Source organism: Typha latifolia, chromosome 4, assembly GCF_019914945.1.
Source record: "Typha latifolia isolate L0001 chromosome 4, TyphaL0001v2, whole genome shotgun sequence".
Lineage (NCBI taxonomy): Eukaryota > Viridiplantae > Streptophyta > Magnoliopsida > Poales > Typhaceae > Typha > Typha latifolia.
The window spans coordinates 8,525,364-8,552,957 of NC_133089.1; the positions used below are offsets into that span (position 1 = coordinate 8,525,364).

General features: G+C 38.0%; 1 protein-coding gene across 1 annotated transcript in view; it reads right to left on the bottom strand.

Annotated features, from left to right (window-relative positions):
* LOC140786490 (xanthine dehydrogenase-like) overlaps nt 1-22,184 on the bottom strand; it is a 52,904-nt gene extending 30,720 nt beyond the window's left edge. The window contains exons 1-6 of the mRNA XM_073134967.1: nt 21,987-22,184; nt 21,261-21,360; nt 20,778-20,886; nt 17,970-19,472; nt 1,048-1,290; nt 606-920 (exon numbers count right to left, since the gene is read on the bottom strand). Of these exons, the coding sequence (XP_072991068.1) occupies nt 606-920; nt 1,048-1,290; nt 17,970-19,472; nt 20,778-20,886; nt 21,261-21,360; nt 21,987-22,125 (2,409 nt within the window). The 5' untranslated portion in view covers nt 22,126-22,184. The remainder of the gene's footprint in view (nt 1-605; nt 921-1,047; nt 1,291-17,969; nt 19,473-20,777; nt 20,887-21,260; nt 21,361-21,986) is intronic.
* Between the last annotated feature and the right edge of the window lie 5,410 nt (nt 22,185-27,594).

Here is a 27,594-nt window from a genome sequence, read left to right on the forward strand (position 1 = left end):
ACACACACCTTTTCCTTAAAAATAGCAAAGGAATTCTCCTAATGGAACATGTGGGAATACATAGTAGGATCTATTGTTTATTTTGTTACCACTCTTTTCTTTCATAAGCAAAAGACGTCAAAATATACTATCAAAAAATATAACTCTATAATTAGGGACCTTGAGTTCATCAATTAGGGATTTCAGGCTACCGATTTAACATAAATAAACTCTATAATTATGGACCATCCAGTAGGTTAAATAAAAATAAATAAATAAATAAAAGAAATATGCGAGCATACATGACAAGGGAACTTGAAGGATATACTCAGTTAACCAAGAAAAGAGCTAAAGAGTAAAATATAATCTAATATATGATTAAAAAATTCTCAAAATATTTCAATACCATCACAGATGCGCATCACCAAACAGCACGCATTGTAAGCATGCGTGTGCAGTAGCATTTAAATCATACCATAGTTAAGGTTATAGTTTTGCACCTAGAGATAGTGAAAGTTCATGTGATAGAGGTTATGAAGACATTGTATACTAAAGACTTATGTCAACTACTATATATCGGAAAACCATTTAAATGCAAGACTAGGAGACTAAAGAATCGAACTTGCCTGTGTAGAAGAAAGCATATGAACTTCATTTCCAGAATCAACTGTCCAAACTAGACTGCTATGAGGCTCCAAATAGAAGTGCTCTTGACCTCCAACTTGAACCTCCCCTTCTGCAATTCTGTCACATATGCCTGAATCAAAGCACCATTTAACATCTCCTTTTACAAGGCATCTCTCAGTATTTGGATGAAAACTGCACGATTTAATAGCTTCTCGAATGGATAGGATTGCAGGCAAGTCTTTATACTCAATATTTACTTTATCTGAAGCAGCTTTTGCATTTTCATGAGTATCTGCAACAACAATTCCAACAACCTGTGAAAGAATAGAACAAAAAGAATGAGAAGAAAATGAAAGCAGAGAGAAAGGATAATTGTATTATATTTTCTTATATCAGATTTAACACATAATAAGCCGCTGAATCTAATAGCTAATTTGGTACCTGGCCAACACAAGTAACAATTTCTGAAGCAAAAAGTTCCTCATCATGAACAATTGTTCCAATTTTATTACTACCAGGGATGTCTCTTGACAGAAAGAGACCTACAAAACCAGGTGAAGATTTCGCAAAGGAATCATCTATAGACAATATGCGTGCATGAGCCCTTTTGCTTAAGAGTAAAGCTGCATGCAAAGTATGTGGAGGTGTTGGTGTGTCATCAGTATATTCAGCGCCACCTGTTACCTGGTTCAATTGCAATAACAGAAAAATCAGATGAATGATGGCAAACTGGGATGGCAATTAAGTTAATCAAGAAGATCTTATAAGCTTATAAACCATAGCCTAACAATCAAAAAGGTAAATAAGTAAAGTTATTTAAAGTGTTTTAATACCAATGCTACTTAAATTTTCTCAGCACGAGAACATCGATATTACTTGATTATTAAATAATTGGACATTCAGCATCTAAAACTTTCTATTAGCAAGATTGTAACCATACAAAATAAGAACAGCCAAGACTTAAATTCAACCTATTTGGTGTAACTGATGTGAAGCATTTTCTTCATTCATCACTATTCAGTGCAAGGATTTGGCTAAAAATCAAGCACTAAACATGCATTTCTTATTAATTCCTCTAATATTAATTTGGTCTTTCCCTTCAAGAACCTTCTAACTGAATGAAGGTATAATACAGCTCCTCCATATTAGTACACTATATGGTCTTCATTGAACATGTACAATACATTCTACTTTTAGAAAACTTAGTGAGGACACCACTTTTCGTCACGTGTATTCTCGTAAGCACAAAAGGGCTGCACCCGTGGCCCTTTGGCTTAATGAGAGTTGTGGCTAGTCACCTTCTAGGGCTATTTTCGTCTTGTCTTTTACTTTATGTTGCTTATATAAAGACTTGTAATCATCTTTTATGGGTTAATGAATATTTTGAGAGCTTTTGCCTATTGAGTGTTTGTTGATGGATTCCAACGTCGATGAATTCCGACACCCCAATTGGTGAATTCCACGGGTTTGATTATTTTTCCCTACTTTTTCTTCTCAACTCTACAATCAAGACATTGTCCTGCATCAGCTTTGGTATCAGAGCAGAATGTTTCCTAGTTTATGGACGCTCCACCGCCTGGATTCTACGCAGCACCTCATCTTTTCTTCGTCAGATCAATCGCTCCACGAACACCAGATTGCTATGAGATCCGTCGCCCGATAACATTAGGATCCGGATCCGAGTTACGCGAGGAGATCACCCTCAAGGAGGAAAACAATAAACCATTACCATCATCAAATCTCCACACAAGGAGATAATCACAAGTAAGCTTTATTCAATAGATTTTCTTTCCCGTTTTAGAATTAAAAAAAAAAGCTATCTAAAAATAAAAAGAAGAAAGAGCTCTCTGAAAAAATAATAATTCCAAAATTTAGTTTATTTGTTTCATCTTTATCTTTAATTTCGAATTTCAAAAATTTCAAAATTAATTTAGAAGATATTTTTTTCTTATTTACCTTTCCTTAATTTTAGGAAATTAGTTTCTATAATTTTGGAATTAATTTCCATAATTTTGGGGATTAGTTTCCACAATTTTAGGGATTAGTTTTCATAATTTTTGAAAATTAGTTCCCTTAATTTTGGGGATTAGTTTCCACAATCTTATCTACTTTCATAACTTAATCCCAACCAACCCAAAACCTAAACCCATTAACCCACTAGCCTAAACCTCTCCTCATTCCAAAACCCAAAGACCACTAACCAAGTAAGCCCACCAGCCTAACCTAGCCCATCTTTTAGCCTTAGTGAATCTGTAGAAACCTACCCAAAACCGACCTGTTTACCTACAACCCAATCCAAACCCATCGTCATCTTCCACCGCCCCTATCGCAGTCCATCTCCACCGCTGCCGCCGCTCCACTACTGTCGTCGCTGTAGCCCCTGCGATCCTGCCACTGCATCGTCGCAGCCATCGCTGCCATTCTTGCAGCTCCCTGCCACCGCAGCTGCTGTCCCTACTACTGCAACCGTCGCCATCGCCGTTGTTGTCGAATTCCGGCCACCGTTATCACGACCATCCTCTACAGTGGACGTGCGACATTCGGTAACATCCGTCCTTTCTTTATTATTATTTGTTAGTCTTAAAATAGCAACTGTCTTTCTATTGGTGTGGATCATAACCATATTGAACATGTTATTGCATGTTATTGCATGCTATTACCTACCTATTTACATTGCTTAATTCATTTATTTTATTTCAACAAGTGCTTGAGCCTGATATTGCCTACCTACTTCTTTTTGTTTGTTATAAAAAAAACAATTAATATTAACGGTAGAACTAGCTAGGTTAGAGGGAAAGTCTTGACATATCTGCAGTCCTCGTCTCGATCTCGGGAGCTTGTAGTACTGGTTTGCAATTTTTCTGCTGAGTCTGACTAGCTCTTACTGAAAACTTTATAAGTGGCTGTAGGTTATTCTGGTTATTACTTCCTTATTATTCGCTGTGATCTCTTAGCTTGCATATCATCATTCATTTATTGCATTTATTTCTTTAGTGGTAGAGACACTTTATATAAACCTTCGTAGTGGTAGGAGAGTCTCTCACCCTTCATCCCAGTCTGTTATGGAACCCAATACCATAGAAGATTTTCGTCGATTTTTACAAGAGTCCATTGAAAACCATTACGATCAGATTGGACGACTTCAATGCTCGTCTTGAGGCTATTGAGATGGGTCGTGACCAACATGAGACCAGGAGTGACGTCGGTATGTCCAACACGGGTGCCACGCGTGCCGCTCCTAATGTTGAGACCAATTGACAGGCTCCATACTACCCTCACTATGAGAGAGGTCCTGAGAGAGAACCCCATAGGCAAAATTATCGTAAAGATACATTTGATTTTCATAATAATAGGGGGTTTAGAGACAATGTCGCCTTTAGAGAATCTCAAAACCATGACAATCAAATTATAAAAAATATTAAGGTGGATGCCCCAACTTTTGACGGTCGCTTAAATCCTGCTGTATTTACTGATTGACTCCGTGAGATGGACCACTTCTTTGAGTCGTATGATCTATCAGAAAATCGACGCGTTAGATTTGCCCAAATGAAAGAAAAATTCATTGGCATGAAATGAAAGAAAAATTAAAAGAAAAATATTTGCCACATTCGTATCTTGGTGACCTTTTGGATCAATGGAATAATTTTAAACAAGGAAATAGACCTGTGAGCGATTATGTCTCCCAATTTGAGGAATATATACTGAGGTGTAATGTTGTGGAGGATGAGAGGATGAGTCGTTTTAAACGTGGCCTTAACGACGACATTCGAAGGGAGTTAGTTTTCCGGGAGGTTACCTCCTTGGACCAAGTTTACAATCTTACGTTGAACTACGAGATGGTTAATAGGCAACAATTGCCTAGGCGACCAATTGGGCGCACCCCTCCCAATTACGCACCTGCTGGCGTAAAAGCTCCACCACCATCGGTACCTACCAGAACTACCCAAACTGCCGCACCTGCCCAACCTGACAAAGGAAAGGGGCCCCTCCATGAAACTACACCTGTTAATGACCCCCATCGATGTTACAAATGCAAACAAATTGGTCATGTGGCCTCAAACTGTCCTCGAAAGGCCCTTTATCTTAGGAAACAGGATGACACTATCGGGGAAAATGAGCTCGATGAACAAGTTTATGAACCTGACCCTGATGATGTCCAAGATAGTGACGAAGATAGTGATTATGGAGACCATACTGTTGGTGTCGTTCGTTGCGCTTTGACGTAACCCCGGGAGATCGATGATTGGCGAAGGAATACAATATTCCACACTTACATTAAATGTGGGACTAAAGATTGTAAAGTCATCATCGATAGTGGGAGTTGTATTAACGTCATCTCTTCTAACGTTCCTATCACTTTCTTTTCTTATAAAGAAGATGTGTGGTGTGTCATTGTGCCGATGGATGTAGGGCATATCATTTTAGGCCACACTTGGTTATTTGATCATAATGTAACTATTTTTGGACGTTCCAACTCGTGCTCTTTCAATTTTGAAGGCAAAAAGATTAAGATAAATCATATGCGCCCTAAAATAATTAATAAAGATACCAAGAAAAATGCTCCAAGTAAAAAAGGTTTGCACATAATAAATTCTAAAGAATTTGAAAAGGAGGCAAACCAAGGCTCTATTGTGTTTGCCTTGGTGGCTCGTGAAGTTGGGAGTACTACCCTCACTCCATCATTCGATGAATCTACTCCTATACTAAATGAGTTTCAAGATGTGTTCCCGGATGATCTGCCGGACCAATTGCCTCCTTTACGTGATATCCAACATGCAATTGACTTTGTCTCTAGAGCGTCTCTCCCAAACTTGCCACACTATCGAATGAGCCCCAAAGAACATGCTAAACTGCAACATCAGGTAAATAAACTTATGAAGGGTTTCATCCGCAAGAGCCTAAGCCCTTGTACTGTGCCTGCCTTGCTCACGCCAAAGAAGGATGGGTCTTGGCGTATGTGTGTCGATAATCAGCCATCAATAGAATAACAATCAAATATCGTTTTCCTATTCCACGACTTGATGACATGCTTAATATGATGGCGGGAGCTTCAATTTTCTCTAAGATCGATCTTAAAAGTGGTCATCACCAAATCCGAATTCTTAAAACTGCTTGTAAGACGAAAGACAGGTTGTATGAATGTTGGTAATGCCTTTCGGATTATCAAATGCCCCAAGCACTTTCATGCGTGTTATGACACAAGTGCTTCGCCCATAGTCGATCAAAAGAGCTTCATTTGGACCATTTGCGTAAAGTCTGTCTAACGCTTCGTGCTGCTCAACTCTATGATAATAGAAAGAAGTGTTCTTTTCTTGTCGATCAAGTCATCTTCTTAGGATTTATGGTTACTTCAGAAGGAGTCCGCGTTGACCTGAGAAGATCAAGGCAATTGTTGATTGGCCGGAACCACAAAATATTAATGATGTGCGTAGCTTTCATGGCCTTGCTACTTTTTATCGCCGTTTCATTCAAGGCTTTAGTACTATCATGTCGCCGATCACTGCTTGCTTGAAGAAAGGAGATTTTCATTGGAGTAAGGCAGCAAATAAAGCTTTTGAGGAGATTAAGAAGAAAATGACAATAGCGCCTGTAATGCGTCTTCCTGACTTTTCTAAAGCTTTCGAGGTGGAATGTGATGCCTCAGGCATTGGGATCGGTAGTGTCCTTAGCCAGGAACGCCATCCTGTTGCCTATTTCAGCGAAAAACTAAATGATGCTAAGCAAAAGTACTTCACTTACAATAAGGAATTTTATGCGGTTATCCAAGCTTTATGCTATTCACGCCATTATTTACTTCCGCATGAATTCGTGCTTTATTCCGACCACGAAGCTCTTCGATTTCTAAATTCTCAGAAAAAACTAAATTCGAGACATGCTCGTTGGATCGAGTTCTTACAGGAGTACACTTTTGTACTCAAACATAGAGCTGAGGTTGAGAATAAGGCAGCTGATGCGCTTAGCCGAAGGGTTAATCTTCTGTCTGCCATTAGCATCAAAGTCACTAGGTTTAACAAAATGAAGAAAAATTATACAACTTGTCCGGAATTTGGCGAAATCATTCTCACTTTGCTGACTAATCCGAACTTAGCTGTGGACAGTTATTCCCTCCAAGACGGTTACCTGTTTAAGGCTAACAAGCTTTGTGTTCCCCATACGTCCGTGCGTGACTTCCTTGTTTGGGAGATCCATGTCGGTGGCCTATCGGGTCATTTTGGACGTGATAAAACTATTGAGCAAGTGGAGCGCCAATTCTACTGGCCAAGTCTCAAACGTGGCATCGCAAAATTGGTTGGTCAATGTAGGACTTGTCAGTTAGCAAAGCACAGAAAACAAAACACTGAACTTTACACTCTGTTATCTGTGCCTGAGCACCCGTGGCAGGACAAAAGTATGGATTTTGTCCTGGGATTGCCTCGCACATTTGAAAAACATGATTTAATCCTCGTGATTGTAGATCGCTTCTTTAAGATGACCCATTTTATTCCTTGTACTAAGACCTCTGATGCGTCACAAGTGGCCAAATTGTACTTTGCCCATATCATCAAGTTATATAGTCTTCCAAAAACTATTGTTTGCGCACCTGCTGCTGCTTAGCAGCAGGCAGACGCTACTGTGGTGAAGCAGCACCTGCAGCAGCAGCAGGTGTGCAGCAAGCAGCAGCACCTTGCTGCTGAGAGGGGTGGAAACTGAAAATTAGAAAGAAGTAAAGAAAAAAAATAGAAAAAAAAATTGAGAGGGTTTTATGTTTATAAATTTTAAATTATTTTATATTTTATTTTGGTTTTTGTTTATGTTTTTTAGTTACAATATTAAAATATCAATAACACTAAAAGAGAAGTCATATGATACTGACATTATGTGGCAACATTGTAGCACTATTGAGCAAGACAAAAGACGTGTTAAATGCAACTGGTGTGAAAAGGAAATGAGTGGTGATGTCAGCCGTTTGAAAGAATATTTAACTAGAAGACAAAAAAATGTAGCAGTTTGCACTCAAGTATCCTTGGAAGTTAGAAAGCAGATGTTAGCTCAATTAATTGATAAAAAGAAGGATAAACAATCTACACAACAAAGAGAGTCAATGGTTCGTGAAGAATTGATGCATAATCATGTACACATTGATGATAATAGCAGTGAGCAGAGTGGGGAGGATGAGAAGGAGAGACAGATGAGGAGGGCAATAAAAGAGGGCAGAAATATGTATAGAAGAGAAGAAAAGATGAGAAGAAGCACTGGTGGTAACTTTTAGAGATCTAGATCAGTTAATATACAGGGAAAGAGAATATGGGGGTAGCAATTCTACCCATAGAACTCTTGGTGTTACAGTAAAGTCTAGAAATATTAAACCAATAGATACATATTTTTTAAAAAAGGTCGTACAACAGACTTCTATCAAGACGGTTCTCAAAAAAATTAAAAATACAAAGAAACAAATTGGTAGGACTATCTCTAAATTTTTCTTCTATAACCATATTTTTTTCAATGTAGCTAATAGTCCTTATTATCACACTATGGTGGATGCTATATAATTAGTAGGGTCTGGTATTCCGCTTCCTAGTTCAAAAATATTGCTACTAAATATCTTGACTCAGAAGTAGATGAACTTCGTACTTACATTAAGATATTTAAATAATATTAGGATGAATTTAGTTGTACACTGATGTGTGATGGGTGGAGTACACAAAACAGAAGAAATATAATTAATTTCTTAGTATACTCTAACATGGCAACAATATTTCTAAAGTTTGTGGATAGTACTGCTCATTTCAAAAATACAGATTATATTTGTCAATTAATAGATGAAGTGGTACAAGAAATCGGTGAAAAAAGAGTAGTCTAAGTAGTTACTGATAATGAGGCCAATTATAAAGCTGCTAAAAATTTACTTATGATAAAAAGACCTCATTTATATTAGATGTCATGTGCTGCATATCGTATTGATCTAATATTAGAGGATATTATAAAAGAGCCTAAAATTGACATGGTCATACATGAAGGTTAGAAGTTGACAAATTTTATATATAACTATAGTTGAGTTTTTAATTTACTCAAGTAGATGACTGGTGGTAGGGAGATCATCAGACCCAGCATCACTAGATTTATCACTCATTTTTTAGCCTTGGAGAGCATCATGCGCTTCAAGAATGATATTATACAGATATTTACATCACAGGAGTGATCTATAAAAATTAAGAATATGAAACCTAAAAATAAATCATTAGGTGAACTTCATAAAATATAGCTCTTAAATATTTTAGGATAATATTACAATTGCCACTGTAATATTTGAGCCCCTTATTAAAATATTAACACTTGTAAACAGTGATGACTAGTCTGAGATGGGTTTCTTATATGGAAATAGCAAAAAAATTAATAAAAAAATATAAGATAAAAGTTATAGGAAGTGGTAGGAGATGATTGATTCTAGAAAGAACAGACAACTACATAGAGATATACACGCTGCTGGTAGGCATGCTTTTAAGTTTTAAATTTTAAGTTTTAATTTACTAATTTACTTTTATTTATAAATATTTTAAAATGTGAATTCTTATAAATTTTAAATTTCTATGGGGTATTTTCTTAATCCAAGATTTCAATTCTCTACAAATATCAATAATGATAGTGAAGTCTTGTTAGGAGTTAGGAAGGTAATCAGCAGGCTTGAGACCGATATTCATAAACAAATCCTTTGCGATAAGAAAATGATTTATGATTCAATTAAATATTTTTTTATTATTTATTTCAAGTTTTAACTTTCAATGTAATTAGTATGCAATAATATATTTCTAATTTTAGATAGAGAGATATAAATTGAGAGCTGGGCAATTCAATACTGCTAAAGTTGCTGCAGCTATATCTCATAACACTCCAGCTGAATAGTAGTTTACCTATGGATAGGAGGAGGCACCAAATTTGACGCCAATAGCAAAGAAGATTTTAAGTCAAACTGTATCTTTATCACAGTATGAAAAAATTTGGACTACTTTCTCCTTGATCCACACAAAAACACGCAACCGATTGACAATGGAAAGATTGGAGAAGTTAGTTTTTTATCATTATAATATAAGATTTAGGGAAAGAAATTTAAGAAAAAAGGCAGAAAATGAACAATTAATTTATTTAAATCATGTTTTTGATGAAGAAGACCACTTAACTCCATGGATCAGAGAAATAGAGGACGGGTTATTAGATGACAGAGATAACCTATGTTTAAATGAGATATTGGGGGAGACCACGACAAGAACAGAGGCTGGTACGAGTTGTTCAGCAGCGAGAAATAATATACCTACTAGTACTAGTCATAGTCCTGATGATACACATGGTGGTGAGATCGTCCCATCTACATTTGTTGAGGAAAGTCAAGGAAGCATAAAAATTGAAGACAGAAAAACTGAGGATGTATATACATATCAGCGATGTCGTCATGAGAATGTTACTTCTTATGATTATAGTATATCGAGTATTTATTATTTGGAGCTATCATAAGATCCATAAGCTAGTTATTATCCTCAATATCTTCAGTATTCTCAGACACAAGATCCAAATGCTAGTTATTATCCTCCTCATACACAAGTCACACAACAAGATCCAGACAATATGACTAATATGATGGAATCACATTTTGGAGCATCAGATCCCAGACATCAATATTTACAAACTTATGGTGATTATGAGGATAAAGACTATAGAAATTTACGAGAACCGGCTCGGTATTCATCAAAGTTTTAAATTTTGAGTAAGTTAATATATTTTTTTAAGTTTTTAGACTTCATATGTGAGTAATTTTTGTTTCTTATTTTTTTTGTCATTTTTTCTAAACTTTTTATATTTTTCTATATTTTTAAATAATATTTATATTTTTTTATAATTAAAAAATAGTCCGATCCGAAATGAACGGCCGATACATATCGTTTTTCTGGACAGCCGATACCGATCACGATCCCGATACTGGGAACCTTGGTCAAGACTAATTAGTGTGACAAACAGTACACCTACTCAGCATGGCTCATGCTAGTGATACATATCGTGCCAAGTCAAGGTCAACACATCCCGTGCCACTAGCATGGCAATGCTTATAGTACAAGTATTTATGGATTTAGAAGATGAATAGTAATATATCTAATATCTGATCCAAATACATGACTGGACTTAACAGATATGATAATTAAGTTCACTATCCTCTCAATCTATATATGGATCCAGATCCAAAGAAATATGGATATGAATATCACTACCCAGTTTTTATCGGACCATTTTCACCCATAGCAACTCGATATCCTATAGTCAACCAATTAGACGACAAGGAATGATGCAATTCCAAATCTTGCAATTGTTATATGGTCATCATAGGAGATATAATGGCAGTGAGAGTAAGTGGAGGGTCATAGGAGACAGTCTAAGTAGTATCACTTTGAGGTCGCCACAAGTACTAGCACTAGCAATGCGCATAGCCAACAATTATCCATCTTGAGTACATTTTCGCAAGGGTCCAACGATTGGAAACATCAACCCTAGCACATATCTTGGTCGGGAATCTAAAAAGAAAGGTAGATTAAGAAAAAAGGACATGGATCAAATAGTTTCACCATAAGTAATAATACTATTTGTTATAAAAAAATACTTATTTCGGAAGTATCATCACTGTAGCGCAAAGCACGAGTCAAGTTTTAGGAGATAGGTCCCACCATTTAGAGCATCATAAATTTCTTTGCCTACTACAACTAAAAGATTGTTGATCATAAGTCAATTAATGCATTGAATCAAATTCATGATATTGACTATATACACAATCTGAAGGAGAATGTGTTTGATGAGGTTGGAGAGAAGCATGTAGTTCAAATAGTGACCGAGAAAGATGACAATTTTAAGAAAGTCAGAGATCTTGATAAAAACTAGATGATATCCATTTAGACTCCCATTACATTGACTTGATGAAATACATTGGGAAGCTATATAAGGTTAGCATGACAGTGGCAAGAGCTCAACATATCATCAAACTTTTATATAACTATCATTGGGTGCATGCTCATATGAAAATTTTCACCGAGAGGGAGCTTCTTCAACCTAGGGCAAGGAGGTTTGCTGCAAACTTTTACTGCATTGAGCCAAAAGTTAGGGAAGGAAGTACAGATTATGGCTATGTTTACTTAATAGGAGTGGAACAACTCTCGTCTTTCACAATCACAAGATGGCAAGGCTGAAAATATTATTTTAGACACTAAATTTTGGGATGCAATTCAAGAAATTATTTGCATAATAGAGTCTATACTATTTTCAGGAAGATTGATGGGGATAAGAAAGCGCATAAGGGATATGTCTATTATTTCCTAAAATAAATAAAGGAAGAAATTAAAATTAAGAGGATGATTGGAAATGACAAGACAAAGACATCAATTGAGATAATTAAGCAAACAGTGCAATTTTAAAGTATATGCATTACACAAAATAGTTCCTTTAAGAGCCTATTTGGCTACTCCGGATTGAGTCCAAACTATCCCAAAACTATAAAATTTGTATGTCCATCTACCTGAACACTCTAGGAATAATTCCTAGAGACCTAGACTAATCACTTCAATTTAGATGGTTGGCAATTTTAGAATCAAATAACAGTAATTTGGCTTCATTGTTCTCCATATTCTACCTTTGCTCACATCTCAACCCCAACCCATTCTCTCATATTTTTTCTCCATCATAACTGACATTCAAATTTGGCCACTGCCTCAATTAAAAGTTTAAAAGATAGGTAGGCCAAGAATTCTATCAAAGAAACTCATGGTAGAGCACAGTGATTAATGTCGCCTCATTGCTCACTGTAACATGTATTACAGGATCTTGGAGATTGCCTTGTAGACAAATCAAATTTTTTAGTTCAAATCATTGGACAAAGAAAGCCAACTTGGACGAGCTTTTTAATAAATTTATTGGACAATTCTCATCCATTTGCCATTTAAATCAGCAGTTCCACAGAAACACAAACTTGTAGTGCCTTTGTATTGTCTTCCACCTATTGACAACCTTCATGGTTAATGCATCCTATATCTTGGCATGGATTACCTTTTAAATCTCATAGAGATGGAAGAAAATATTTGATGAAAAAGAGAGAGCATTCAGTTACCACCATCGCTATTTATTAGATGCCATAGGGATTGCTGACTTGCAGAGATGGGGATGGGGATGCCAATTGGGAACGGAATTGTGGATGAGCTAAGCAGATTTGGGGATGTGAAAGAAAAGGTTAGTTGTGGGTTTCTTGGGGGCATTGAAGGCAGGTCGTGGATCACAAAGGAGAAGATTGAAGGCTCAATGCCGACAAGAAAGGTGATGAAAGAGGGGACAACAAGGAGGACAATGTGAATAATTGAGGCAGCCAACTCGAAGCTGAAGTTTACAGCAACTTACGCCCCACGAGGTGGATGAAGGGTCGGAGTATGGTGGACATCAGGGAGGGCCAAAAAGGAGTATTCAGAATTACAGAGATCAGTCTAGATTATCTTTTACCCCCAAACTTTCATAACTTTTAAGGTAAAAATAAAGTTTTTTGTTAGTCTGTTTTGTCACCAAACAGGTCATCTTGAAAATTTAGAACTCTATAAACCCCTAAATTTTGGTTTTATTCAATAACTCTAGTAATTTTTGGTTTGCCAAACACACCCTAAGTGTGATAATGAATGCCCACCTACAATTTTTCCTCTCTGGAAAAATGGCATATTATTATCTATATCTAGCATAACGATATCAATGTAATCTTGCCACTGATGATGACTAACTTCGTTCAATCCAAAGCTGCATCCATAGAGTGGTGAGAGAGGAGAGAAAGGAGCGTTCCAGACTCAAAATCATTATAGTGAGCGAGTGGAGGAGGACTTGAGTCTCTCAGTAGCAAGACATCAAGTGATATGCACTCACTCACTAGTAGGGGATTCATTATCTTCTTGCTATCTTATAAGCATGAGTTTCAATCAGATACATATGACACATTCTTTGTGGGATGAGCTTACCTCCCACTTCTCCGAACCACAGCTACCAAAGACACAACATACTCATTATACTCCATATACAACAAGCCACCAAAGTCAATGGTCGATATTTTGCAAATTATCAATAGTATTTGAAGCAACTTTTCATATTTTTCTTGTGCCAACAGATGAAGCATTTGATCCTCCTGGCCATTCTATGTGGAATTAGATATTAGTGTCAGTTTTTGTTATTAGTGACTTGTCCACATAAATAACTGATATTAGATTAAAAATCTTTGAAGCTTTGATATATGATCTGAAGTTTTGTTCGAAACCGAGACATTTCACTGAAACTTGTTGTGTTTTGGTCCTATCCAATCTAGAACTTTTCTCCAAAATTAGCATCCAACTGAAATAACCATAATAATATTCTTTTTAATCTGTGTTTTAAATTCAAATCTAGATTTGACTTGAACTCAAATTATACTTGACTCAATATCAACCTTGTTGCTTAAATATTATTAGATTTTGTGTGATGCATTGAACCAAGACAAAATCGAAACTAAAATGTTACTAGATTTGATATAAACTAAAATATTATCAGATTCAATACAACGAAACTGACCAAACATTTCATCTTTTAACCAACCCAAAACCCAAACTGAAATTGAAACTTTGAACTATGATTTGATCCTCCCCACCATTGGCATGAGAATCATTGGTCTTTATAAGCAAGCTTGCACTAGTTACACATGTTATTAAGATCTCAGAATCTAAGGCTTTGTTTGTTTTAAGTTTAGGGACCCATTTGAACTAATTTAGGGACCCCTAAATTGGTTTAGTAACCAAATATCGTTTTATCTTTTTCATATATAATCAAGTATACTTTTCAAAAAATTAAGACTAAAAAATATGACTAACTAATCGAGTTCGGAGCTTAACCTCAAACCAAACAAGGCCTAATAGAATAGATCACATTCTGTATGCACAAAAACAAAAAACAAAAAAATAAAAAAATTGGTTATTTCTAATATCAACTAAAAAAGGTAAGTCTAACACCCTATTACTCAAATTATATGTATTCAATCATGAGATCATGAGTCATGACTAATAGCTACCTAGCTAGTCATAAAATTCCAAAAGAGCACTTAGGCCTCCTCATCAACTCTATAGTCATTGTATATTCTAGTAGGTACGGATATACAGTAGAAAGCATGAATACTCCAAAACAGGTGAAGTATTCGTATCCGATACATATCGAGTATAGATACAGGTTGGATATGCCCGGATACGTGAGACATATCGGGAATATTTGGATTAAAAATAAATCATTTTAATTGCTAGATAAGGTTTGGATACACCTAGATATGCAATGAATACGATTTGTATTTGGTTATTGGTTATGTCGGGTGCTATCGACCCACAACTATTGACCCGTTAAGCTTAAGTGAGAGGAAAGAACTATCAAATCCTATTCCCCTCTCGACAATGTGCCCTAGTGTCGCGTCTTCCTCCGTCGATGACAAGGCGTGCCTTCCTCTCTCGATGTCGATCTTCCTTTCTCAAATGTTTCTTCCTCTCTCGACATCGAGTGCCTTCCTCTCTCCATCGACGATGACGTCGACCACAACATCGCTCTTTCCTCTCTCTAATGATGACAATGACGATGACGAATATGACAAAGGCCATTGACAAACCACATTATTTTTGTAATAACCCAAGCCCAAGTTTAAAAAAAAAAAAAAAAATTTGCACTGCATGGCACGACAACTCGTGCCATGCAGTGGCAGCGGTGATGGGCGCCACGCGCCCCAAGTGCTCGCCCGGCCAACCTGGCCGAGCCAGCTGGCGCGGTGGGCCCCTGCTGCCGCCGCCGCAGCCCCCTCCCCACCGTTTCTCTCTCTCTCTCTCGGATTCATTCTCATCTTCCTCTCTTTCTCTCTCTCTCTCTAATAATATGCTCATTCATGAGGATTAATTTCATTCATATATATGTCATTGAGGATACATATATATGTTCATACATGGCATCATGCTACTTTCTAATTCATATTATCCAGTACATGATTTACTCTCTGTTTGGAATCACTGATTCGGGGTAAAGTCTAATCACTGAGCCTTTAGCTTATGACTCTCTTTGTTTTTTCCTTTCCAAAAACCCAGGTGAGCGAGTGGAGCAGGATACTCCCTTAAAGACCTCGCGAGTGGGTAAAGAGTAGTGTGTGGTTAGTGTTTTGCGCTAGTTGAGTTCTCTTATTTGATGTACTAGTGGACATCCTCCAAGTATGTATTTATCCTTGTCTTATATTCTAGCAGGTGACTTTGTACTTGTATAATGATGCATATACCACCGTTGTATATATGTAGTTGTGAAAAGCTCTTGATGATGTGTTGTGAGCTGTGTGGGGCCCATGTAGGGTTATTTGTATGCTGTTGACAGTTAGACTTGAGTTTTTCTTAGTTTAAATGTTATGGATAAAATCATGATATTACTACAGGTTTATTTGATTATCAATATCTAACTGAATGGTCAGGTGCTATGCACGTGTTTAGAGTTTGGGTGTCACAGTTTTCCTTTCTTTTTTCGTTTTCTTTTGGTTCTTTTGTTCTTGTTTTTGTTTTTTGTTTTGCAAGACAGAAAAGCCTTTGTTTCTTTTCTGTTCTTTTCTTCTTTTTTTCCTTGAAGTTGGCTGCGATGAAAGAAATATGTTAGAACTTAGAAGAGGTCATACGATTTGTATAAAATATTTTGATATTAGGAAAATAGGAATATGTTAGTATACGTCGTAGAGTCTGTATAAAATGTTTTGATGCTAGAAACATATTAGTATAGGCCCGTCGAAGAAACATTTTACCTGCAAAATCTTTGATGTTGACAATAGATTTATAAATATATTTTTTATTAATTAATTTAATAATGTATCCTTGTAGTATCCATATTTTACTATTTATGAATTTGTCATATCATCGTATTTGTATCACTGTATCCTTATATTTCATATTCATATCCATACTTTTGATACAACTCGGTCGGATTGGATTCATCCGCAGCACATTAGATTCATTAGGATGAGCCTATTTATCTAGTTTAATTTCTTGTATGTCTTTTTGACAGCTACCATGTTAGTTGAGCCATAAACTCAAGTACCTGCTAAATATGGACTCAATTTGTTAATTGATTAATTGAGTCTAGACTAGTTAATAAATTATTTTAGTCGAGTCATGAGATGTATGGTGAACCCGAGCTCAACTCGAGCTAGGGAAGTTAAGTTGGTTGATCAAGTCCTAATCAAAATCAGTCTAGAATGAGCCTCTATAAATATATAGAGGAAACCCTAATTTGATCTTATCTGATAATTGTATTGGCATTGCTGCCCCTATCTCCCTCCTTGCTTTAGCCGTCGCTGCCCTGTCCCACCTCCTTTCTTCCACCGCCCAAGTCGTTGATCGACCTCCTCTAACTTCTAAACCCCCTCTTCTATAATAACTTTTCCTTCTTCACTATAAAAGAGAAGTTCTCTTAGCACCTATCTAGCCATTGAAGGGCTAACAAGTTAGGATTCATCCGACCTTTGGTCATTATTTGGCAAATATCTCAAGATTTAGCCATCCAAACCCTGAAATCTTAGATTCGTTGGAAAGCTCTCTTCAAGAGCAACAACATATCTAAATTTCAGTTAGATCTAACAGCTAGATCCTCTAGAATATCCTTCGAAAGTTTCGTGCAAATTCTGTCCAGAACCCGTTGCGAGACGATCAAACCTTTCGAGGAGAGATCGATCGTATCAACTTTATAGGATATATGATCTATAAACTGCTACCATTACTAACTAAAATGCCTTTCCCCTCTATAGTGAACCCAAATTCTGCATAGTTCCTAGTTAAGATGATCATAAAAATTTTCCTTCATTTCATGCATATATAACCAAAAAAATTGATCATGTTATGTGATAGTGTTGTTTAATTGTGTAATAGCGTAATTTACTGTCATTTGATTATTTGAATTAGTGTAAATGTGTATATAACTATATATTTATATCATATAAAATACTTTTAATGTATTAAAATGATTAGTAGGTGATATCAGTTCTTCAGAAATATTGGTATCAAAGATCATAAAAGATGCATATGTATTAGTAACAGGTGATAAACTGAGAACAGTACAGTAGATAATAAAGAAGAAAGAAGTCAGTGATTCCTACAATCTATAATGCTCAAGACATAAATTGATTAATACCAAAGTTTTGAGAAATATTGGTATCAAAGATCATAAAAGATGCATATGTATTAGTAACAGGTGATAAACTGAGAACAGTACAGTAGATAATAAAGAAGAAAGAAGTCAGTGATTCCTACAATCTATAATGCTCAAGACATAAATTGATTAATACCAAAGTTTTGAGATACCTGTAGTTTCGATGACAGATGAGCCATCGGTAATCCCACAGCTGTTCCATGTCTTACCAATTCATAACTCTGATTTCCATCTGAAGTAGGCCTGGCATAACGCTGTATGGCTGACAACTGAGTTGCATGCACACCTTCCTTGAATGCTCCCTTTTGATTCATCTCATGAGTGACCCACATGAAAAATTTATAAAAGAAACTTAGCGTAAGGGATTTGCGAAATTCAATCATTCCACCTGGTGCATCATGTGCAAGACAAATGTCCTCCTTCAATACACTCAAAGCATCCTCCAACAATTTCATATCCCATTTATTTCCAATAAGGAAGGTCTCAGTTTTTGAGGCAGTGAGTGAAACTGCAGCAACCCCCCCATACACAATAGAAATATCAGAAATCATCCAGCTTCCCTCATCTTTTCTAAACCATATGCGCATACCAGCATTTACGAGGGCAATATCATCTTCCCTTCTGTGTGCTTGTTTGAACTCTTTCACAAATTCAAAGGGTCTGGTCCATGGTAATAAAATTGAGAGTAATATCTCATCATGTTGCAGATCAACTTTGCGGTAACCAAGAAAGAAATCTTTTGCGAGAACAGTCCTAATATTTCCTTTGCAATTAACTATTTGAAACTTCGCACCTGAAGCCATCCAAAGTGGGTTTAGGTCTGATATTGGACTAGCAGTGCAAATATTTCCCCCGACAGAAGCAACATTCCTAATTTGTTTTCCGGCAAACCATTTTAACTGCTCTAGCATTGCCGTGCATGATGAAGTTTCATGACAGGGGCGCTCTGCTGTTACCTTTCTAAGAATTTCTTGTAGTTGCGTCAGTCTTACAGAAGCACCAATTTCCATGCCTTCATCTTTCACGTTCAGCACATTAAGCTCTGCTACATGTGTAACAGATATGAGCACTTTATATTGTGCTTTCTTGAACTTAGTTTCAATTCCTACTTCAGTGTTACCGACAACAAGCTTTGCCTCTGGATAGCATGACCACAAATCTAGTACATGCTGAAGCCTTAAAGGTCTATACCATTTTATCCCACCAAATCCATGTAAACTCAGAGGCATAATATTCCTTAAACGTAGCTCTGGTGGAAAGATAAGTTCCTTATCAGTATATGCATTTCCATCGATTTCACTAAATGAAACAGATTGGTGCTTTTTGCCACAAGCTACTACCGAGCTTGTACTGCTGCTGACTTTGTCTTTTCCACATAAACATGGTTTTCCTGTTGATGGGCAAATAGTTTCACCCTTTGAAGTGCTTGCTGAGGTTGAATTGGTATATAAGGAATCATCAGTTTTAGCGAAAACACGGAAGGCATCAACAATTGGTCTATATCCTGTACAACGACATAAATTTCCAGCAAGATTTTCTTCAATCTGCTCTTCGCTTGGTTGTTGCTTGTTTGATCTCAATAGTGTATACATAGACATAACAAATCCAGGAGTGCAAAATCCACATTGTGAACCATGAGCCTGGGCTAAAGATTCCTGCAACGAAAGTAGAAGATATGAAGCAAAGAACGATTTCTGAGACCAAAGGTCAACTAACTTAAAAAGAAACAGTATGAAAGTTGAAGGACGAAAGATAAAAAAAGATGGCATCTGATGCATGGAAGCTTGAGAATATTCCATCCACAAGATGAGTGGTAGGGCATTAAAGCAAAAAGAATTAAACTAACGAAATCTATAATATCTAACATGAAGCACAGAAATAAAAGGCATAAGTACCAAACTAGAACACAAAGAAGATGGAGAACGGAACCTTTATTCATTTTACGGCTACAAATCTATCATGAGATTTAGTAATCAATCATGTGACCTAAAGCACGAAACTGTCAAGAACCTGAACTTGAAAAACAAACGATCCTGCCATATGATGTAGTCCTGAATATGATAAACATTGAACTTATAGATTTAAAGATCTGCATGAACCTTTAATAGTAACTCTGCTTTAGACTGCTTGCTGACAATGAGCAAAGTAAAGTTCCAATACATATATAGAAAAGGTGGATGGTGGACACCATGGTTGAGGGAGGGTTGAAAGGGCTGAGGATATAAGGTTCAGTGATGTCCATAGAAATCGGCTTGCTCATTTGTTTAGTAAAAGGTAAAGCCGTAAGGAGATGCTCCTTAGAGATGTTGAATTAATAAAAAGATCAAGATAAATGGATACAATCAGCTAAGACAGATTTTTAAAAAGAAAGTAATAGAAGCAATTGTGGATTCAATGATAAAGTAGAATTGCTATTTCAAGTAAGAATACAGAAAGGAATACTATACAGATAATGCCTGTGACATACCTTATCTACGCAGAGAAAAGGCATGACAAAATGTTGAGCTACTATTGGACAACAAAGTGAAGACAATTAAAAGAGTCAGTTATAGACTAATTTGTTTGAAAAGAAAAGATACTGTATACCCAAACCAGACTGGAGCACACGACAAATGAATTTTTAGCTGCAAATGAACTTCTGCAATAACCTTTGAAGGAGATGATTGACTTTAATACTTTATCCACTATGTGTAACTAGGATTAGAAAGAAGGATACGCATCTTTAATTTCCTCCAGGTTATAAAACTTCCAAATTTGAAAGAGAGGAAGTTTTAAATAGACTTGAGTTTTGCCATTTTCATATTTCTGAATATGAAAATTCTATCATAGTATCAAGGAATACAAAAGGTAAGGTCATGATATAATGAATGGATAAAATTGGCTGAGAGAATGATATGTAGCACTAAGAGTCCATCTATGATCAAATTAATAAATTTAAATTTCAATGAATAATCAAGCACCTGGACAGGATGCAAACCACGTTGACAATTCCCAATACCCTCCACCGTAATTATATGCATTCCTTCCACAGAATACAATGGAGCCAAGCATGCATTGATCGCAAAATGCCTACAACAATAACAACAACAACAACCAAACCTTTAGTCGTAACTACTTGATTAAAAAAATCGTGCATGATAAATAATTTCAATTTTTTTTTGCAAAAAATGAATTTTGCACATAAATAGAAGCAAAGAAGATAGTATCATCTGTAAACCATAATCCCGAATCCTCGAGTCATGGAAACACTGTATCAATTAACGAATATATAATCTACTTCGAGACAAAAAAAAAGATAAAGAAATAAAAAGAAATATAAGCCATTGTCTACCAAAACAAAATCCACAGCAATATTAAAATTTTATGTGTTCCCTATTTCCAAAGCATTAGAAGTAATCCAAAATTAGACATATGCCAACTTTAAACAAAGATAAGATTCTCACATTGATTTTTTCATATGCCGTTCATAGGAAGAAACCATAACTGTGCAAGCTCCACAACCACCTTCACCACAGCCAAGTTTTGTCCCTGTCAGGCCTATTTCTACAATCCAACAGTGAATCATTATTAAACCCTTGTTTCAGTAATATTTCTTAGAAAGGACACAAAAGAATTGATATCCATCATCATAAGAAGTATTACATAGATCAAGAAATAAGCATAGAATGATCCAGCACCAAAAGCATGACAAAGAAAAACCCAAATCAGATGGAGCGAGAAAGACGTCACCAGAAAAACTCAATTGCGGTTTCACATCAGTGTCAAAATAAAGCAAATAATAGGTCCTTCTCAATGAAAAACAACTGAAATAAAACCCCATAACTCCAAAAACAATAAAATGCCTAACTCATCAAACTTCAAAAGAGAAACAACTGTTACCGTAGCCCGAGAATTCAAATAACAATCAGTCCACGAGAATTGAACTAAAACCCAACCTTTCTAACCGAATCCGAATATTCATCCAATGACCAAAAAAATCGTAAAATTTAAAAAATTAAAATAAAATAAAAGAGGGAAAAGAAACAGAAATTTATGGGCAATTGAACATAACCAAAGCTTTGGGACAAAAACCCAGAAACCATCCAATACCCAATTGATCAAACTTCAACTAGACTAGAAAAAGAGAAACTGAAAATTTTAACCATCAACAGAGAGAGGAAGACGCAAACCTCTGAGATACTGAAGCAGGGTTAGGTGAGCTAACCCATCGGGGAGTACACGGCGTACGCCGTTCACGTAGATGATGGCCTCCTCCGACCACTCCTCACCCAACGCAAGCTTCTCCTTCTCTGCAGTAAGAGAACCCATCTTTCGATTTCCTCCAAAATCCCCTCGAACGGGATCAGGCAATAGCAGCGGGAGATACAATAAATAAATATTCGCGATTACTTTCCTTGTGGAAACGATCGTTTACGGAATGGTGGGCCCATCCAATTTATTTGTTTCCTCCCTCATGAGTTGGAGAGGTTGAACCGACTCATGCGGATATTATTTGCGTGGACAAATCTGAATAATTAAACTTGTTACCTGATTTTCATACTAAAGTGGGCCCAGATGGAAAAAAGAGATGAGCTCCAGCCAGATAGGGCTGTCAGGCTTGATGGGCGGCTCGGGCTCGGCTCAACTGAACCTCGAGTTCAACTCAGCTCGGTCAGAGCTAAGTCGAGTCTGAGCCGCTAAAATCGACTCGAAATTAAAAACGAGCCGTGCCTGAGCTAAAACCGGCTTGCTTAGGGTCGTCTCGTTTACACTCCTACTGTTAGATACTAGTCAGACCACCGCCACTCCTCTCTAGGAAAAAGCTATTAATTCTGCAGGAACAAAACCGCATACACCCCCAAGTTCTAGAATTAAATGTGTATGAAAACTTGTCTTCCTACTACTAGCTGTCCAAACCCAAAGTAGCCTCAACTGCAGCAAATTCCTACACCACATGTTGCAAATGATCACCTCCTAAACTAGGAAGAGAGGCAATAAACAAACAAAAGCACTATAATTCTCAGCAGAAGCCATCATTTTGACACCTCCCCCACCTTTGCGCGAGCTACCTACATTTGATATCTATTTTGGCATCAATTACTAGATATCAACATAATTACTGCAGATGCACCCATCGCAACTGAAGCTATCGTTGTTATCCCGGATAAACAGGTACAATTTTGCCTGATAAACACGGGGTTAGGGACTCCTTTCATCTCCCTCTTTCTTCTTTAGCATTCGCAGTGCCTCGCCTCCTCCTCCTTCTTCTTCTTCTTCTTTTGCAACCGCGGTGCTGCCTTCTCCTCCTTTGGCAGCAGCAAGCCATCGTGATGTCGCCTCCTCCCTCCTCAGCAGCGGCAAGCCACCATGGTGCCTTGCCGCCTCCTCCTCCTCCTCCTCCTCCTTCTTCTTCTTCTTCTTCTTCTTCTTCTTCTTCTTTGGCTCAGCTTAAGCTCGATCTGACTTGATCCAGCTAGACTTGAATGAGGCTTGATGATAGGCTCATTTCAAGCTCAAGCTCAGATCAGGCTCGGTCTAACCTGGATCGGGCTCAACTCGAATTGAGCTAAGCCGAGCTTGAGCCTAGTTCTAAGGCTTGAAATTAATTTTGAGCCAAGCCTAAGCTAGAGTCGGCTCGCTTAGGCTTAGCTCGTTTACACCACTGGAGCCAAGGAAAGCCCCTCTCCCCTTCTCCTTCGAAGAGCTTCAATTTCCAAAGCTAGCCATACCAAAGCATCCAAAGCCTCCACACTGCTGGGCATTAGTTGCTGCAGGCTCCATGCACTCAAAAGAGGCACCATGTCATATTTTGGAAAAAATACTAGCCAAACTAAAGAAGCAAACTGAGGACTATGTAATAGTGGAGCCCAACATGATTGAGAGGTCTAAGCGATATGGAAGCAGACATTCTTTGGTAGGTTCCTAGGTAGATGAATCCCTTTGGAGAGACTTAAGAGTCATCTGGCTAAGATGTGGAATGGTTAGAGGGTTTCTCGGTGTCAAATATGGAAGAAGGTTACTATGTCTTCAGGTTCGAGAAGCAAGAGGACATGGAGTATGTCTTGAATAATAGGCCTTGGACAATACTTGGGAAGGTGCTGAAGTTGATCACATGGGAGGACAACTTCGGCCTTTGGTGGTAGCTTTTGCCTCAACCCAAGTATGAATACAGTTACACAATCTCCCGAAGGAATACTGGGGATTAGAAGCTCTTATTCTGGTTGCCGCATACTTTAGAAAGCCCCTCATGGTGGACGAAACCACTCTAGACCACACACAAAGTAGGTTTGCTCATGCATGTGTGGAGATAGACCTATCTAGACCTCTCAAAACAGTGGTATTGCTTGGCCCAAAGGAGGAGCTAGAGTAGACGGTGGTGTATGAAAGCATTCCGGCGATGCACTATTAATGTGGTATGATACGGCACAAGAATAGGCAATGCATTAACAGTAAGAATGAAGGTGGGCATTTAATGAGCATGGCAAAGGAGATGGATGGGAACTTTGACTGGCATACGGAGGAGGCCTCGGTCTCTATCAAAGACAAAGCAATAATTAACGGGATGGCTATCCGGGTAGGCTTAGGGTAGCAACAGGAAACATGCTCGGCATACATGAAGGCAATAACAATAGGCATGAGGAAAGGGATGGATTGTCTCTACCCTATGGAGATCTACCAAGATGGACTAGCATTAACTAGGATGGGACCAGTTGCTAGCAAGGATGCCTCTCCTTCGATGATGCATGAACAAATTGTGAGTGCCCTTAAACGTGCTCTTCTCTAAGACCACCAAGCCAATGGAGAAGATGGGATGGAACTGGACGCAAGTAACATGCAACTAGCATTGGTTGACCCTCATGCAAACGACAAATGTGAGGTTATGGATATGTATTCCAAAGGCATTGTGAAGCCTACTGAGGGCAAGGAACATTCACCCGCCTCCAAGCGAGGATGTGTTGAATGAGTTTCGGTTCTCCTTTTCCTTATCAGTTTCCAAATGAACAAAGCCTTAATAGGGGGGGTGATAAAGAAGGAATTTCTAGATCGATGTAGGGACTTGAATAGGGAGCACAAGATCAATATTATGGTCTTGTTGGAGACTCATATCAATTAGGAGAAGGCCGCACTATGGCAGAAGCCCTAGCCAATGCTGGTCATAGTTCGCAATGCCAGTAGAGAGGACCTTGGGCAATATCATTTTGCTCCGGAAGACCAAGATTGGGTGGGTGGACGTTATTATGGCCTCTCGCTACACTACACATTTGGTCATCACCTCCTTGTCAGGCAATACGTGGATGATGTTAGCAGTATGCAAGTAACTACCTTGGAGAGTAACGTAGGCTGTGGGAAGAGCTTCTCCAAATCACTCCCATCAATATGCCTTGGGTGGTGGCTGAGAATTTCAATGCGCATCTCAGTGTCAATGAGAAGAAGAGCTCTCGCAAGGTGGAGTTAGGGCTGAAGGTCAAACCTTTTGTCGAGTTTGTAGATACAGCTGGCTTATGTGATGTAGGCTTTGAAGGCTTACCATTCACATAGTGTAATAATCAATGTGGGCCTCGTTGTATGTGGGTCCGCCTGGATCGAGTTCTAGCTAATATGAGGTGGCTCGATTTGCATCCACTATGCACAATTCGTCGCCTTGATCGGTCTACGTCTGATCATGCACCTCTCCTACTCTTGGTCCCTGCAAGGGAAGGTTGGGTTGCTCATCCTTTCTGGTTTGAGCTACTTTGGCTTGAATATAAGGAAGGTAGGCATATAGCTAGTGAGATTTGGGTCAGCAAGACAAAGGGGAATCCCATGCATACCCTCATGCATAAGATCTGTGTCCTCCAGAAAAAAATGAGAAAGTAGAGTATGTCGAATGTAGGCAATATTGAAGCCCAACTTGTCGAGGTCCGGCAAGAACTAGATGACTATGAAAAACTTGACGACATTGGCAGGCTTGATGAGGCCAGTCTTCAAGCCTTGCGAAGCGTCTATAACCACGAATCTGCTCTTAGTAGGCAGATTAATATAAAATGATAGCAAAGATCACGTCTCAAGTGGGTGCAGGACGGAGATAGAAATACAAAAATAATTTTATCTCACTACATCAATACATCACCACCGGAATAGGCTCGCTAGTATCTTCTATGTTGATGGGAGGTGGGTGCAAAGCCAAGAAAAGGTGGGTAATGTTTTTTAGGATTTCCTCACTAAGCTATGGGTCCAGAGGAGACAAATGATGCAAACAACCTGAGATGGCCAAGCTTGCCTAGGATCTCATCAAAGGCGACGGAGAAGCTAATCACCTCAGTCAATCATGAAGAGATCAGGGCTGCGCTTTGGTCTCTTCCCCGTGGTAAGGCACAAGGGCCAGACGACATCCAAACCGAGGTCTATGTCAAATTTTGGCCTATCATAGGGAAGGATATTTGCATGACTAAGCCATTTCTTCACACATGCCTCTCTTTGATAGGCTCTGATACCAATTGAGAAGCTTTAATACCAAATGATAAGCTGTGATACTAAATGATAGGCTCTGATACCAAATTGATAAGATCTGAAACCAAAAGATCGACTACGGAAAAATTCCTTAAGATCTGAATTTATTGCAGGAAATAGTCTGCGCAACTGTGGGCAAATATTTGTCAAATATTCTCCGATAGTCAGAAAATTATGAAATAATTGGGTTGGATCCGTAACTTTCTAATCTACAACTTTTATGTTTATGCCCTTCGTAGATTCGAACTAAAACTAAGACGAAAATATGAAGGAACGTGGGTGATGGTGGTGGTGATGGGTGGAGTGGATGTTAGGGTTATGGAGGGATATGGAGATGAAGATGGATTGTAGATGTGATTTAGGGATATAGACGAATGGAATGAAGTGGTCGAGATCCCAAAGAAGAGGGGTGGCTCGACAGTCAAGGGAGATTAGAAGTTAGGAGAAACCTTGCCAACGGTAGATGTGGAAGGATGGTGAAGAGAGAGGAGGGAGGAGTCTAGAGAGAAGATAGAAGGCAAGAAATCAAGAATCCAATAGCATAATGAAGTTGGCTGCCAAGTCCTAAAATAATATGAAACCTTAATTCTAGAGGATTCTCACGATCGCGCCCGAACGCACTCAAAAAGCCCTTCTTTGGATTTGCAAACGCGGGCGTTCACAATGCCTTCACAAGACTTTGAATGCGGGCGTTCACAAGGCCTTCACAAGGCATTCGAACACGGGCGTTCACAAGGTGTTCACAAGGCCGTTTGAACGCGACCTAAATAAATTTTATTTTAATAAAAATAAACACCTAATATAATAAAAAAGATCCTAACTAAGTGTATCACTCTTCCGCATTAGTGGGGCAATACCTTCATTACACGTATCCCTAAGAAGGACATCCCCACCCATGTGAAGGATTATCGTCCTATATCCTTGTGCAATGTTTTGTACAAGATTATTGCCAAGATCCTCATGAGCAAGTTGAAGAATCTCCTCCCTCAGCTCATCGAACCGGTGCAAATTGCTTTCATCATTGGTCGTAGCATCACGAACAACATGCTAGCAGGCTAGGAAGTGACCCATTTTGATGACCATCAACAAGCGTAACCCACAGGTGATGATGTTGAAGTTAGATATGGAGAAGGTCTACAATCTGCTTAGTTGGGAAGTCGTCATCCAAACCTTAGAATGAATGGGTTCCCCAGCACTGTGGCATAAGTGGATCAAAGCTTGTATCACATCATCGAGGTTCGCTCTCTTATAAATAGCTCCCCGATGGAGTGGTTTCTCTTTCAACATGGTCTTTGACAAGGCGGTCTA